This window comes from Bos indicus, chromosome 23 (genome assembly GCF_029378745.1).
Source record: "Bos indicus isolate NIAB-ARS_2022 breed Sahiwal x Tharparkar chromosome 23, NIAB-ARS_B.indTharparkar_mat_pri_1.0, whole genome shotgun sequence".
NCBI classification, from domain to species: domain Eukaryota; kingdom Metazoa; phylum Chordata; class Mammalia; order Artiodactyla; family Bovidae; genus Bos; species Bos indicus.
This window is the reverse complement of record NC_091782.1, coordinates 25603414-25619306: the sequence shown is the minus strand read 5'-3', so window position 1 is coordinate 25619306 and position 15893 is coordinate 25603414. Positions and strand designations below refer to the sequence as shown.

The 15893-nt window shown below is 41.3% G+C and overlaps 1 protein-coding gene across 11 annotated transcripts in view; it reads left to right on the top strand.

The window, feature by feature from the left end:
* Positions 1–15893, top strand: part of PKHD1 (PKHD1 ciliary IPT domain containing fibrocystin/polyductin) — a 443081-nt gene that overhangs the window by 83430 nt on the left and 343758 nt on the right. For all 11 annotated transcript variants that reach the window (XM_070778107.1, XM_070778111.1, XM_070778110.1 and 8 more), the window contains one exon: positions 2553–2703. In XM_070778107.1, the coding sequence (XP_070634208.1) occupies positions 2553–2703 (151 nt within the window). The remainder of the gene's footprint in view (positions 1–2552; positions 2704–15893) is intronic.

Genomic DNA, 15893 nt, shown 5'->3' with positions numbered 1-15893 from the left:
GTGATTACTTCAGAAATAGAAGTAACAATCTGGGAACCGATTCACAAGGAATAGGATGGGGTGGGAAACCAAATTCGTTTCCTCTCTGGTGACGTTAGAAGAGATTTACGATGGCAGTGGCGAAACTACTATTCTGTTAAACTATTCTACCCACTCCTCTACTCCCACCTCTAGTAGCAAAAGAAAGGGTCTTGCTGCAAAGCCCGAAGTGCCCTGGCATAAACATAGAGTTGCTTTGAAGTCAGGTGTTTCACTTGGAAGGTGAATTTTGCATTCTACTTCCTCATATTTCCATAGGTATCTAAACATTACATCATATTTTAATTTAGAAGTTAAGTTGGTTTTCTTTTCTTTACTGAAGCTTTGAGTGCAGCCAACACTCCAGGAGCAAATGGTGTGGCTCTGTCTACCCACTGGATGATGGCTCAGTAGCTACGTTACAGGCTCAGATTCCAAATGTATCTGAACATTGGGTCCACATCAGTGAGATGACCTAGAACAATTTACAATGAATGTAAATTCCCACATTGGCATTTCAACAATAATACCACCAACGTCCCTACCACTCAAAACTAACAATGGCTGACTTTATCAGCCACTTCCAAGTGCCAGATTCTGTACAGATCCGTTTGTTGGCTTCATTTTGCTCCATCCCCCAATACCTTATTTTATTTAAATATATTCAACTTAATTGGAAGGTAATTGCTTTACAATATTGTGTTGGTTTATGCCCCAATACCTCTTGAAAACACATTTTTTATGATCAGTAATTTCATTTTATAAACATGCTTTATAAACCAAAGCTTAGAGAGTCATGTTTTCACAATGTCAGATGGATGGTAGATATCTGTTTAGGGATTTGAATCTAGTTGGTCAGCTTCCCAGCCTCAACTCTGCATGCTAATACTCCTCAGAAAATTGTCGTGGCTCTGAGACTTCAAGTTCACTGTCATCTTAATTTAAGCTTGAAAGTGAAAGTTAGTCACTTAGTTGTGTCTGACTGCGACCCCCTGGACTATAGCCCGCCAGACTCCTCTGTCCATGGAATTCTCCAGGCAAGAGTACTGGAGTGGGTTGCCATTTCCTTCTCCAGTTTAAGCTTGGGGGGCTACAAAATGAATACAGTATTAAGTGCCATGGTGAGGAGAGCCTAGGTAATGGGAGACCACAGCCTCAAAGGTCAGCCAAACTGGGGTGCATGATGTTAAAATATTGACACTGTACGGTAGGTCCAGAAGATAGTGGGTATGGGAGTCACGTCTTGGATGGATATGGAGCTGAGAATATTCTAGCCTGAAGACGAGGAGATTAAGCAGGTGTAATAGTTATCCTGCTCATTACTTCTAACAAAGTGTGGGGGAAACCATTTTTGACATTGATTTGAAAAAAATATGGTTCAACATGATAGTTTCTCAGTGACCTTTTGCCCTCTTCATCACCAATTCTGGTCTTCCCATGGGATCAGCCATCTTGGCTGTGATGCTCCATCTCAAAACTTAGGGGTACTGCTCTAGGAGTTGGGAGCCCTGGAGCCTCATCTTGGAGCTGACATACTTTTCATGTTTGACTTTATGCAAATCCTCAGGTCTCTTTGGGTTACACTTTTCTTATGCCTCTACCTACTTTACTGGCTGAAATGAGATCATACATATGAAATTGTTAAAAAATGTAAAACATCATGCATTATTATAACTAATCATCTAGGAGCTAGTTGCAACAATGCCTAAAGCCAGGATTATTCTCGAGCAAATATCACACCTGTTGGGGGCCATACCCTGCAAACTCCATGGTCTCGTTTCCTCTGGACCACATATTTTTAGACTTTCTGTAATGCTACACTGCTGTTTTTCATTTTGAATCCACTCTGGTTTCTCTCCTTAAAGCAAGAGGACTTTTAAAGCAAGTGGCTGGTAGTATAACTGGCACATATATCGAATCTCCTTAGTCTGGGCTGTTAAGTAAGTTTAATTAATTTACTAAGTTAATGTTCCACTGCTAGCAACAGAGACTCATTGCCATCAGCTGGGGAGAGGGAATTGAAAGCCTAAATGAGCTCATTTTTTCACAGTTGGAATTAGGGACCAGTTAGCCAGTTGTGTGGGTTTTCCAATTTCTCCATCTGCCCTGGGGGCATTTAGCAATTCACTCCCCACACAGAGTGTAAGAACAGGAAGAGAGAAGGGGTAAAGAAAAAAAGAAATTTTTTTCCCCAACATTTGCTTCCATTTTTGGAACTGGAAGTATTGTCTGTGTATTGCTTATTCGGTTGGGCTTGGAGAAGCTTTTGCTAAATGTTCCTGATAGATCTGGAAAAGAGAAAGGCCTCAGTGAAAGATATTTACCATGTGCATTTTCATTGCAGGGTGCGCAGATAAAGGGAAAACAAATAAACAATAAAAGAATGGAAACAAAATTACAGAAATTTGCAAAATTTGACAAATGGTGGCCTGTAGTTGCCACAAGCTAATGGCTTGCAATGATTAATAAGAGTAAAAATAATTGCATTTCATTAAGATTGATGACACCCCATTTAACCTCCCCTCTCGTTTCAGCCCTAAAGTGGAAAGAGATGAAGTTCTCATCTATAATAGCTCCTGTACCATTACCATGGAAACTGAGGCAAAGATGGAGTGTGAGACGCCTAATCAGCCAATTACCGCCAAGATTACTGAGATACGGAAAAGCCGGGGCCAGAACACTCAGGTATAATCAAATCTTTTTTACAGACTGATTCAAACAGCTGAAATTAAATTTGTAATATTGTGTACATTAAAAAAACAATTTAGCCCAAATGGCAGCGATATATAATATTAAATGCTCTCAAACTTTGAGGAGCTGGTCTAATGCATAGCATCTGAATTCATAGTTAGCTATGGTTAATCATATATTTTCTCAAAAATAAATGAGTGCTGCCTGGGCTCTTTTAAAGCAAATTCTGAGCAGATAATCTCAACATTTTGTCCTGCTTTCCATGAGCATGTTTGAAAGAAGCTCTCTGTGGTTTATTTCTCCATGAAATAAATGGCCTACAATTTAACCAGGCGCTTCTGGAAGGTTTCCAAATCACTCAGCCATCTTCATTTGGTGGGATGACAGTGTCTGCTGGCCTGTCCCGTTCGTGTGTGTGCCGTACAAAACAAACAGAGTGGAAACTTCCACTTCTGAGAGGATGACATGGAAATGAGGACCAAAGAGGGAAAAGGTCTGCAGGGTCATCTGGCCCAGCCTCCCTCCTTCATCTATCCGTTTTACATCATCTTAGCCACCCCTCCAAGGGGCTCTTATAAGAAGGTGTTCTTAAAAGTCCCCAGTGAGAAATTCCACAGCCTCCCAGAGAATTTTTGAAAATTGAAATCAGAGGCGAAGCGCTCTTTGGAAATATATCAGATAATCTTTTACGACTCTCCGGGCTGCTCATGGTACACAGATAAAAAATAATATTTATTGAGCACCTACTCCCTTAGGTGTCTTTCTCTTTATGAAAGCGATCCTCAGATCTTCCTCTTTTGTCTCTTTTATTGAGACAAACCTTTACTGAGTGCCTATTAAGTGCCACACAGGGTCATAGATCTTGTAAATGTTGCTCAGATGAAGGCTTTGCAATCCCAAACTGTGCTTCCTGGGTTCGTGAGGCGTGGTTTTCTCTAACTTCTGGGCTGGTGCTGAAAATGCATGCTATGATAAGTAACGTGATTTTTCTGTTCCCTGTCTGCCTTCTCATCTCTCCCTCACCCAGCCCCCCAGGATCTCCCTGTCCAACCTCCCTCTTCCCAGGCTTCTCATGCCCCTTTCCTGAACCTTCAGGTGGTTGTACGGGCTGGTACTTCCTCCTTCATTGTGTCTGCCTGCCGCCCCCCCTCCTCCGCAGAATGCACCTCTTCCTTTCAATGCTTCATTGCATCAACAGCTTTAATTCTTCATCTGCAGCACTATGGTCCCCTAATAACAGCCTCCTCTTCACGCCAGTGCCCCTTCTCAGCAGTTGGCTGGCAGTGATGTCTCAAAGGTTTACGGTAGTGAGCGAGCCTGCTGAATTAGTCTCGAAATGTAGAAAGAGAACTGTGGGCTGAAGACTAACTCTGGGACACTGAGCAATCCTTAATACTTTCTGGGCCTCTGTTTCTGCCTCGGGAAATAAGCTGGGTTGTTGGTCTGCTCATCTGAACAAACGTGGTGACAGAGAGGAAGAGGCAGGTAGCACAGGAGTGAGGAGTGGGCTTTGAGTTGGACTGCTGGGGCTGGAACACATCCGTTGCTCCCTGGGGGACTTCCGGCAACTTAGCCCCTCTGTGCATCAGTTTTCTCGTCTGTAAAGTGGGGATAATAATGGTACCTGCCTGATAGGGTTGATGTGAGGATTCTAGTGTGCGAGCTGCTGTGAATTGCATCTCACACACAGTCAATGTCCCGTGTTGGCTGTTCTTGGCCGTGCTGTTTGCTAGTTTCAGTGCAAGAAAATGAAATAGGATCATTTCTCTGCAGTGTTCACTGCTTTGACCAGATCATTTCACTTAGATTTCTTTGAATTTTCTATCATCTCAAAGACTAACTTTGAATTTTTTTTTGAGGATTAGATGTCTGTCATCTTTAAATATTTATCGTCCTCCCTCCCTCTTTGGTAACCATCAGTTTGTTTTCAGTGTCCATGAGTCTGTTTCTGTTTTATAAATAAGGTCATTGTATCATTTTAGATTCTACATGTAAGTGATATTATAAAATATTTGGCTTTCCTGTCTGACTAACTTCGCTTAGTGTGATCATCTCTAGATCCATCCATGTTGCTGTGAATGGCATTATTTCATTCCTTTTTATGGTTAATATTCCATTATGTGTATGTATATATATATATATATATATATATATATATATATATATATATACACACCACATTTTTTTTTATTTGTTCATCTGTTGATGGACATTCAGGTTGCTTCCATGTCTTGGCTATTATAAACAGTGCTGGTATGAACATTGGGCTGCATATATCTTTTTGAATTAGAGTTTTAATTTTTTCTGGATTTATCTGGAGCAGGATTGCTGGATCATGTGGCAATTTAATTTCTAGTTTTTTTAAAGAACTTCCATACTGTTATCCATAGTGGCTACACCAATTTATCAATACATTCCCACTAACAGTGTAGGAGTGTTCTCTTTTCTATCTACCCTCTCCAGTGTTTATTATTTGTAGATTTTTTGATGGCCATTCTAACCAGCGTGAGGTGACACCTCATTGTACTTTTGATCTACATTTCTCTAATAATTGGTGATGTTGAGCATCCTTCTCCTTTCCCTTTTCCCACTCCACTTGAATATTTTGCTGAAATGCTACTTCCTGAATGAAGTCTGTCCTTCCCACCCTATTAAAGTTACAACCCAGTGCTGCTTACTCCGTGTGTCTTACTGGCAATTTTCCTTTGTCTGTTCCATTTTTTTCCCCCTAGACCTTCTCACCTGCTAACATATGTAAGGTAATATGTTATTACATAAAATAAACACATTCTGTTTATTTATTGTTTAGTGTCTGACTTTTCTTGCTAGAATATGATCTCCAAGGAGGCAGAGTGTTTGTCTGCTTTGTTCACTGGTTTGTCCAAAGTATCTAGAACTAAGCCTGAATCAATTGTACAAATGGACAATAAAATAAAATATTTTATTTTAATATAAATTAAGATAAAAACAGGTAAAAGAAACGTTCTCACATGTTCCTTCTCTAATTGCATCCCCTGAAGATTCCATCTGAAAGAAGGCACACACACACAGGTATAGATATACCCATTTGCACACACAGGTGTTATTGTGTCATTAATATTGTTCTTCAACTTGCATTTTTAAAAAACCTATTGACAGTCTAGGATATCAGCTCCTGAAAAGAGGCACTTTGTTTTGTTGCTTCTGTTTCCCAAAGCTTTGAACGATGTCTAATACACAGCAAATCCTCTTAAAGTTTATTGAACGGACAAATGGATTTATAAATGAATGCATGCGTCATGGTCATCTTTCCATTTTAGCATAGGTACATTTTTCTCTTCTTCAGAAAATATTGTATTGCTATGGTACATCAAAACAAGAGAAAAGATATCAGGAAAAAAAAACCCAACATCTAAAATGTTGCTGCAAAACGCAATAAGGTGCCATAAAACAACCAGCAGTTTTGAAGAATTCTTCAAGGATAAAGCGTGGGTTGCATTGGATGGGTAGAGAAATCAGAGCAGAATAAACATGATACAAAATCAGTTTAGAGAAAACTGATAAAAAGAGTCCACTATACTTTTCAGTGGAGTTCCCAGAGAAATTCTAAACTTGAGAGTCCGGCAGGGCAGGTATCAGAGTGACTAAGCAAAGAATTGCTTGGGAGAACTGCTAGGGCCTTTTCCCTCACTTTTCCCTCTCTCTCTTTGTCTCTGTCCCCGTGGTGGCTCTGTGGCTCTCAAGATGAAGTCTTAAGAGTGATTCACAAAGCAAAAAGGGATTATTTTCTTGGGGACAGGAGATGGGTGTGGTCCTTTGTGGGTTATCAGTTTCTTTTTTAAACTTGGCCCAACCCAAGGCGACTCTGAGATTCCAGGACAGACTCAGGGAGAGAAGGAAGAAAAGGGTGGGGAAAGCCACGTTCTTCTCATTTCTGCCTCCGAGGAATCCCTTTACTTTTCCTCCACTCATCCAGATGTTTCACCCAGCAATTTCCGTTGTGCTAACTTGAAGAGGTTTCTGTGAACATCTGATCTGCCACATCAGTGGAAAAAGAAGTCAGAAACAGTGCTGTTAAAGTTATCTGGCAGGTGATTTTAAACCTAGCATCCTATACCCTGTACAACACTATTTGGAATAGAAACAAAATAAAGACATATATGCTATACAAAATTTAGAAAGTTTATCACCCTGTGCACTCTCTGAAAAATGACATGCTCTGGCAAGCCGTAAAACGAATCCAAGAAGATGGAATGAGGAACAAGAAACTAGTGAATGAAGAACCTTAAAATAGCAAAACCAGAGAAAAACGGTTAGAAATATGACTGTGATGCTTAATATAGTTAAGAATGGACTCTTAACCAAACAGAGGAAGGGACCTCCTGTGTCAAGGAGGAGGACAAAAAATAAATAATAAAAGGAGGACAAAAAACAGAGGCATAAGCACCCTTCTTGATTAAGTGGGGAGATTTTTGTAACACAAGCACACCATGTCAAGATGGAAAGTATATGGGGAACGTGGATGAATTCATGGGGAATAGGAACATAAAAATGAAGTTCCTGCAAAGGGACATTTAGATAAAAAACAGGACAGTTTGCCCCACTGGACCCTAGAAGAGCTTTGGATTTAGATAAATTTAGGTACCAGGAAGGAGCTTCCCTAGTAACTCAAGGGAAGCTAGCTTCCCTAGCTTGTAAAGAATCCGCCTGCAATGCAGGGAACCCCAGTTCATTTCCTGGGTCAGGAAGATCCTTGGAGAAGGGATAGGCTACCCACTCCAGTATTCTTGGGCTTCCCTCGTGGCTCAGATGATAAAGAATCTGCCTGCCACGTGGGGGACTTGGGTTTGATCCCTGGGTTAGGAAGATTCCCTGGAGGAGGGCATGGCAACCCATTCCAGTATTCTTGCCTGGAGAATCCTATCGACAGAGGAGCCCAGCAGGCTATAGTTCATGGGATGGCAATGAGTCAGACACGACTGAGTGACTAAGCGCGCTTGTGCACACGCGCATGCACACACACACACACACACACACACACACACACACAGAGGTATCAGGAAATGGACAAGAGTCTGGAGGGGTTGTTTGAAATCTCTATAAAGAGTAGCTAGAGCCCAGGACAGTACTGCTGGCAGACCCAATCAGACATCTACTTACCACTCCTTCCTCCAGGAAGCAGAGACATAATTGATGGACATACTGAATTAGTGAGGTATTAATTAGGTGCTTGATGGAACCTATTAGTTTCCAAATAGGAAAAGGAGTATGTCAAGCCTGTATATTGTCACCCTGCTTATTTAACTTATATGCAGAGTACATCATGAGAAACGCTGGGCTGGATGAAGCACAAGCTGGAATCAAGATTGCTGGGAGAAATATCAATAACCTCAGATATGCAGATGACACCACCCTTATGGCAGAAAGTGAAGAGGAACTAAAGAGCCTTTTGATGAAAGTGAAAGAGGAGAGTGAAAACGTTGGCTTAAAGCTCAACATTCAGAAAACTAGGATCATGGCATCCGGTTCCATCACTTCATGGCAAATAGATGGGGAAACAGTGGAAACAGTGGCTGACTTTATTTTTGGGGGGTCTCCAAAATCACTGAAGATGGTGACTGTAGCCCTGAAATTAAAAGAAACTTACTCCTTGGAAGGAAAGTTATGACCAATCTAGGCAGCATATTGAAAAGCAGAGACTTTACTTTGCCAACAGAGATCTGTCTAGTCAAGGCTATGGTTTTTCCAGTAGTCACGTATGGATGTGAGAGTTGGATTATAAAGAAAGCTGAGCACCCAAGAATTAATGCTTTTGAACTGTTGTGTTAGAGAAGACTCTTGAGAGTCCCTTGGACTGCCAGAAGATCCAACCAGTCCATCCTAAAGGAGATCAGTCCTGAGTGTTCATTGGAAGGACTGATGTTGAAGCTGAAACTGCAATACTTTGGCCACCTGATGTGAAGAACTGACTCATTTGAAAAGACCCTGATGCTGGAAAAGATTGAAAGCAGGAGGAGAAGGGGATGAAAGAGGATGAGATGGTTGGATGGCATCACTGACTCAGTGGACATGAGTTTGAGTAAACTCCGGGAGTTGGTGATGGACAGTGAGGCCTTGTGTGCTGTGGTCCATGGGGTCGCAAAGAGTTGGACACAAATGAGCGACTGAACTGACCTGAACTGTCCAGCACAGAGGAGGAGGGGATGGAGAATACAAGATTTCCAAGTTGGAACATTGTTTACTCTTAAAGAGAGGTCAATCTCTCCCAACCCCCTACAAAATTCTTTTTTTTTTTTTTGCCCCCAGCTCCAGTATCCTGGTAATTCAAATTCTATTCTTTCCAGAAAAAAGATTGGAAGATACTTTTTTTTTGGAGCTAAAGACCCATGGATTTGGACATTTGGAAGCCTCATGACATCCCACTTACACAAATTGTCCACTTCAATTTTTAGTGCATTGCTCTTAAATGTGAACAGACAGACTTCTGGTTTTGGCCACAGGAGAGTGATGTTTTAGACTTACCCACCTGCTGGGTTTCCCTGGTGGCTCAGTCGGTAAAGAATCTGCCTGCAATGTGGGAGACCTGGGTTCAGTCCCTGGGTTGGGAAGATCCCCTGGGGAAGGGAATAGCTCCCACTGCAGTATTCTGGCCTGGAGAATTCCATGGACTGTATAGTCCATGAAGTCGCAAAGAGTCGGACACAAGTGAGAGACTTTCACTTCCACTTCACTTTCATCTGCTGTACATGACTGTAAAACTAGTTAGAATATATTTCAGGCTTTGGATAATAGACACAAGGCTGTGATCCTTGAGAGAAGGGAAACACACAAGGAGAGCAAGCAGCTTTCTGTCTGGGGACACTATTCTAGACACAGAAACCTCAAGCAGAGAGAGACAGCAACACTGGGGGTCATCGGAAGCTGGAGCTCAGGGCTGCTTTTGTAGGTAGGAAGCATGGAAGTGGAAGTGGAGGTGAGAGGGAGAGAAAAATATTTAATGAGATAATGGCCAAATGTTTCCCAAATTTGATAAAATACAGTCTCACAGATCCAAAAAACTTGAAAGTCACTCAGTTGTGACTTTCAGGGAGTCACAAGGAGATCCAACCAGTCCATTCTAAAGGAGATCAGCCCTGGGATTTCTTTGGAAGGAATGATGCTAAAGCTGAAACTCCAGTACTTTGGCCACCTCATGCGAAGAGTTGACTCATTGGAAAAGATCCTGATGCTGGGAGGGACTGGGGGCAAGAGGAGAAGGGGACGACAGAGGATGAGATGGCTGGATGGCATCACTGACTCGATGGACATGAGTCTGAGTGAACTCTGGGAGTTGGTGAGGGACAGGGAGGCCTGGCGTGCTGTGATTCATGGGGTCGCAAAGAGTCGGACACGACTGAGCGACTGATCTGATTTGATCTTATCTGAGTGATGCTTGAGGCTGCAGGATAGTATCGATGGGGAGGAAAACCAGATTTTGTGGGGATAAAGAGTAAGTGAGTGGTGAGTAAACACAGCAGCTGGTGCAGATCACAAGTAGGAAGAGAAAGGACAGATGAAGATTGAGGGTGGGCAGCCAGCGCCTTTCTCATGCCCATACTCACCTCGATATCATTGGCACTAGGGATGGTTTCTTTTCTTTCTTTCTTTTTTTTTTTTGGTATTTTAATGTACTTTATGTATAAGGTCATTAAAAAAAAATTAGTTTTCATTGGAGCATAGTTGCTTTACAATGTAGTGTTATTTTCTATTGTACAGCAAAATAAATCAGCCACATGTCCCTTTGGACTTCCTTGGGAACATGCTGTATAATAGCACAGGGAGTTCTACTTAAGGCAACTGTGGTGACCTGAAAGAAATGGTTTCTTATGTTCAAGGCACTTTGATTCAAGCGGGGATCTTTAAGGATATTACGTGATTTGACTAGACAGAATCTCTGCAGGTGTCTCACCCTATTCATTCTTGTGTGTGTGTGTGTGTGTGTGTGTGTGCTCAGTCGCTTGGTTGTGTTCCTTCTTCTAGTGACTACAAAATAAATTGCATGTGCTCCTGATGTTAGCTGGTTGAATCGCTGCCATTTATTTTAGAAATATTTATATTTTAAAATGCACTTCAATGCCGGGATTGCTGTTAAAAAAAGTAAGGCCCCTCTGCTTAATTTAATCCCTAATTTCGGCTTAAGGACATTCTCCTAGAAAATTGATGCAAAACAGTGATGTGACAGATTTTACATTTATAAAAATAATGTGTGTACCTAATTAGAGGCTAATTTGAAAAACTGCTTTCTATTCCCTAATGATTTTGTTTCTTCTGTTACCGAAACCCCATAGCACTTTCCCACTTTTGTCTCCTCTCTTTTCCCCTCCTTTTGGTCTTATTTCCTTTCCTTTTCTTTTTTCCCCACTCTTTTCTCTCTTCTCTTCTATTACTTTCCCCTCTCTTCTCTTCTATCCCCTAACTCCCCCTCACTTTTTCCCCCCTCTCCTCTCTCGTTTTTTTCTCCCCCGTCTTCCTTTCTTCCCTTTAAATCATCTCTTTTATTCAGTGTTTATCCTCAGGCTGTATGCTTTTTCAGGAGATGCTTTTGGAAGTAGGGTTGAGCTGGTTGTTAAGCTTAGGGCCTAATAATTAAGTGGTAGTCACCTCCCAAGATGAATGGGTGTTTAACTGATTTTCCAGAGTTTTTCCTTTTTTTTTTTTTTCTGCATACAAAACAATTTGTTTTTATTAGAGATATAAAAGAGGAGAAGGGGACGACAGAGGATGAGATGGCTGGATGGCATCATTGACTCGATGGACGTGAGTCTGAGTAAACTCTGGGAGTTGGTGATGGACAGGGAGACCTGGCGTGCTGTGATTCATGGGGTCGCAAAGAGTCGGACACGACTGAGCGACTGATCTGATCTGATCTGAAAATCACATAAAATTTCTATAATCCTATCACTCAGAAAGACACACATGAACACTGTCGCCAGGCAAATTTTTAAATGAGAATATTTTTAAATATAAAACATTTTTATAATCCACATTTCATCTTAAATATTTTGTAAAATTTTGATATTATTAAATAATTTTACAGTTTTTCAGGGGTTGCATAGTATTCCATCATTTGGATGTTCTATATTTTTTTGAGAATATTTCTTCTTTTTAAAAAATTAATTTATTTATTTTAATTGAAGGCTAATTACTTTAGTGGTTTTTGCCACACATTGACATGAATCAGCCACAGGTTTACATGTATCCCACTGTCCCAAACTCCCTTCCCACCTCCCTCCCCATTCCATCCCTTTGGGTTGTCCCAATGCACCAGCTTTGAATGCCTGTTTCATGCATTGAACTTGGACTGGTCATCTATTTCACATATGGTAATATACATGTTTCAATGCTATTCTCTCAACTCATTCCACCGTTGCCTTCTCCCACAGAGTCTAAAAGTCTGTTCTTTATATCTTTGTTTCTTTTGCTGTCTCACATTGAGGATCATCATTACCATGTTTCCAAATTCCATATATATGCTTTAATATACTGTATTGGTGTTTTTTTTTTTCTGACTTACTTCACTGTATATACTTCACTCCAGTTTCATCCACCTTAGAACTGACTCAAATGCATTCTTTTTAATAGTTGAGTATTATTCCATTGGGTATATGTACCAAAACTTTCTTATCCATTCATCTGCCGATGGACGTCTAGGTTGCTTCCATATCCTAGCTATTGTGAACAGTGCTTCAATGAACATTGGGGTACATGTGTCTCTTTCAATTCTGGTTTCCTCAGTGTGTATGCCCAGCAGTGGGATTGCTGGGTCATATGGCAGTTCTATTTCCAGTTTTTTACGGAATCTCCACACTGTTCTCCATAGTGGCTGTACTAGTTTGCATTCCCACCAACAGTGTAAGAGGGTTCCCTTTTCTCCGCATCCTCTCCAGAATTTATTGTTTGTAGACTTTTAGATAGCAGTCATTCTGACTGGTGTGAGATGGTACCTCATAGTGGTTTTGATTTGCATTTCTCTGATAACGAGTGACATTGTGTATCTTTTCATGTGTTTATTAGCCAGCTGTATGTCTTCTTTGGAGAAATGTCTCTTTAGTTCTTTGGCCCATTTTTTGATTGGGTCGTTTATTTTTCTGGTATTGAGCTGCATGAGCTTCTTGTATGTTTTGAGATTAATTCTTTGTCAGTTGCTTCATTTGCTATTTTCTCCCATTCTGAAGGCTGTCTTTTCACCTTGCTTATAGTTTCCTTCATTGTGCAAAAGCTTTTGTTTAATTAGGTCCCATTTGTTTATTTTTGCTTTTATTCCCATTACTCTGGGAGGTGGGTCATAGAGGATCTTGTTGTGATTTATGTCAGAGAGTGTTTTGCCTATGTTTTCCTCTAGGAGTTTTATGGTTTCTGGTCTGGATTTAGATCTTTAATCCATTTTGAGTTTATGTTTGTGTGTGGTATTAGAAAGTGTTTTAGTTTCATTCTTTTGAGTTGTTCCTTTTCGCTAAGGATGTCCTGCAGTTCTGCAGTCAGTTCGCTTCGTGGTAGCCTCCTCCACCATCCAGTCCTCATCTGTTTTGAACCCAGGAGGGCTTCACACCATTTTGAAGGGTGATGGGCCACCTCACTTGCTTAGCTTGTGGGTAGAAATTTTTATGTCTAGGGCTTGACTCTCCAGATCTCTCTTTTCCTTTGCCTTGATGATTAAATGGCAAGGGCGTGGGGCCAAGTTATAGAGGAAAGCTGGTCCATCCTGGAAACTTGCCAGCATCTATAATGGACTTTGTGTTGTACCCATGAGGATTTGGGGCTGTTTGTTACTTCATGTAATCTAGCCAGTCCTAGCTATAGACTAATGACTGCATCATTAACCTTTAGCCTGGTGACTGGCTCACTGCATTCCACATGGTCCTTTAGTTCTTGTCTGTGAGTCCACGTAGAATAATTTCCATGTAGAATAATAATCCTGATTTATGTTTTCAGTGGCAGGGACGACAAGAAACTCCTGATATGGGACCATTAGGCAGAGCTTACAGCCTGCTGGGAGTTAGTAAGGTAAAGCCAGCCTCTTTCCAGACCCTGTTTCCCCACTTCCCTCCCCATTCATTGGTGATGTGCTTCCAGTCCCACCTTTATGTCCTGAAGATTTTCTGTGGAATTTTCTGCACTGAGAAATTAGTCATCATGTTTTGCAGTGTTGTTGCAAGCTGTGGAAGTGTGGGGGGATATGTGGCTTTTTTCCCTCATAACTCTACCTGTGCTGAAATCTTGTCTATTTCCTCCTGAGAATCACTCTGGAACATTATGTGTGAAGAAGATTTGTTCCAGTGGAGCAGATCTTTATATCTGTAGTCTGTAATTCATATCCATAACTCTGTGGAATCCATGTGTAGGTATTTTTCCACACACTCATGTGCTTTCATTTCTTTCTTATAATTTTACTTAAAAATCTTCTTATGAAGATTTCAATCACAAGGGAAGAAGAGCATGACTCAAATGGACTTAAATCATAAAGCAACTCACAGAATGGCTCATGGGACAGGAAAACTCATTCAGGAGTCACAGGTGTGGCCTGACCCAACAGTTCTGTGCTCACTTAATAAATGGGTCTTTCCATGTCTCTGTTCTGCCTTCCGTGGGGCCACATTCAACCTACAACTGCCTTTTCTGCAGCCAAAAGGTGGTTGCCAGTAGTATTCGGGGCTACTTGCTCCCCTATCTACCCTGCATGTGAATAAAAGGGTCTTTTGTGGGCACAGTTTCAGAAGGAGGAAGTTTCCTTTCCAGAAGCCCTCAGCAAATGTCTCTTCATGACTCATTGATCCAAACTGAGTTGCTTGACCTTACTGCCCTCTGCTCAGGTGGTACGTTTTGCTGGCTATTTTTGGCCAATTATTGTGGGTCTTGGAACAGAGTCAGTGCCACCCCTAACACCTGGGTGAAATATGACAACAGTGATGGCTGGAAGGAAAGATCTAGAGCTATTGACAAGGGAAACTGGAGAATGACACTGGAGGGTCAGCCAACAATCGACCTCAATGGCTTCGCTTTTCTTTCTCTGGCTCTAAATGAAGCCCTCTTCCTCTGAGTCTCCTCACTGATCTTTTGTGATAAACTCAGGCATTGCTATTGCATGGAATTTTGATGGAGGTGAGAACAAGGTGCCAATAAGGGATCTGGCTAAGTGAAAAGGAAAAGAGCGTTTGGTAAACCTCCCTTTAAATTCCACAGAGTGTTTGCTTTTAACAAACAAACAAGCAAATGAGAACGCATCATGACCACATAAAACACACATACCTCCAGTAGCCTGCAGGACCTCAAAACCTGTAATGTGTCTCTTCTGTGGTGTGCATCTTCCTGATTCAAAATGACAGGAGTTGTTTATATGATGTACCAGCTCCCAATGGGGATGGCTCATCATTCAGTTCTAACCTTCTTCTAATAATAAGGAAACAAGCAATCTAGGGAAAGAAATGATCTGTTTGAGTGTTTGTTTCTCATAATGGGTCTTCCCAAACACTTGGCAATTATTAGTTGATCCTCTCAGTGCCCCTGTGTAATGAATACCTATGTATACAAGGCGTGGGGTAGACATAGTCAACTGACCAAGGCCCCTCCATGAATTAATGTCAAAAACAAGGACCTGGACTGTTAGGCTCACAGCTCCAGTACCAGTCATCTTAAAGCAGTGCCAATTAACTTCTTTTCCTTCCCAGAGGGGAAACGTATGCACGGCCAAGCAGAAGCAAATATATTTTGTTCTCTTTCTGCTTGGCACCAGTGAGTATGCATTCGAAGGACATCATATGATGACTTTACTAAGACATTGAACAAAAGCAGCAATGTGGCCAGCAGAGAGGGCAAGGTACTCCTGCACTGGGATAATGAAATTATTGTCCTCATTCCTTCTCAAACATCATTTACTGACAACTCTTAGGATGCCAGCCATTGTATTAGTCCCAGTATAGGAATGCCACATGCTCCCTTTGAGAGATAACAGAAGACTTTGAAACTATGAAGGACTTGGACAAAATAATTTGGTCACCTTCCAAAGGGTTGGATTAATTCTACAGATGAATAAGATGCAACCCCTACCTTGTGGAACATTCTCTTCACTAGGGTAGATATAAAAGCCCAATAATTATGCTATAAACAAAAATGTAATAAATGTGGTAATAAAGGTATTTGTATTTTACTGTGGAAAATTGGTGAGGGCC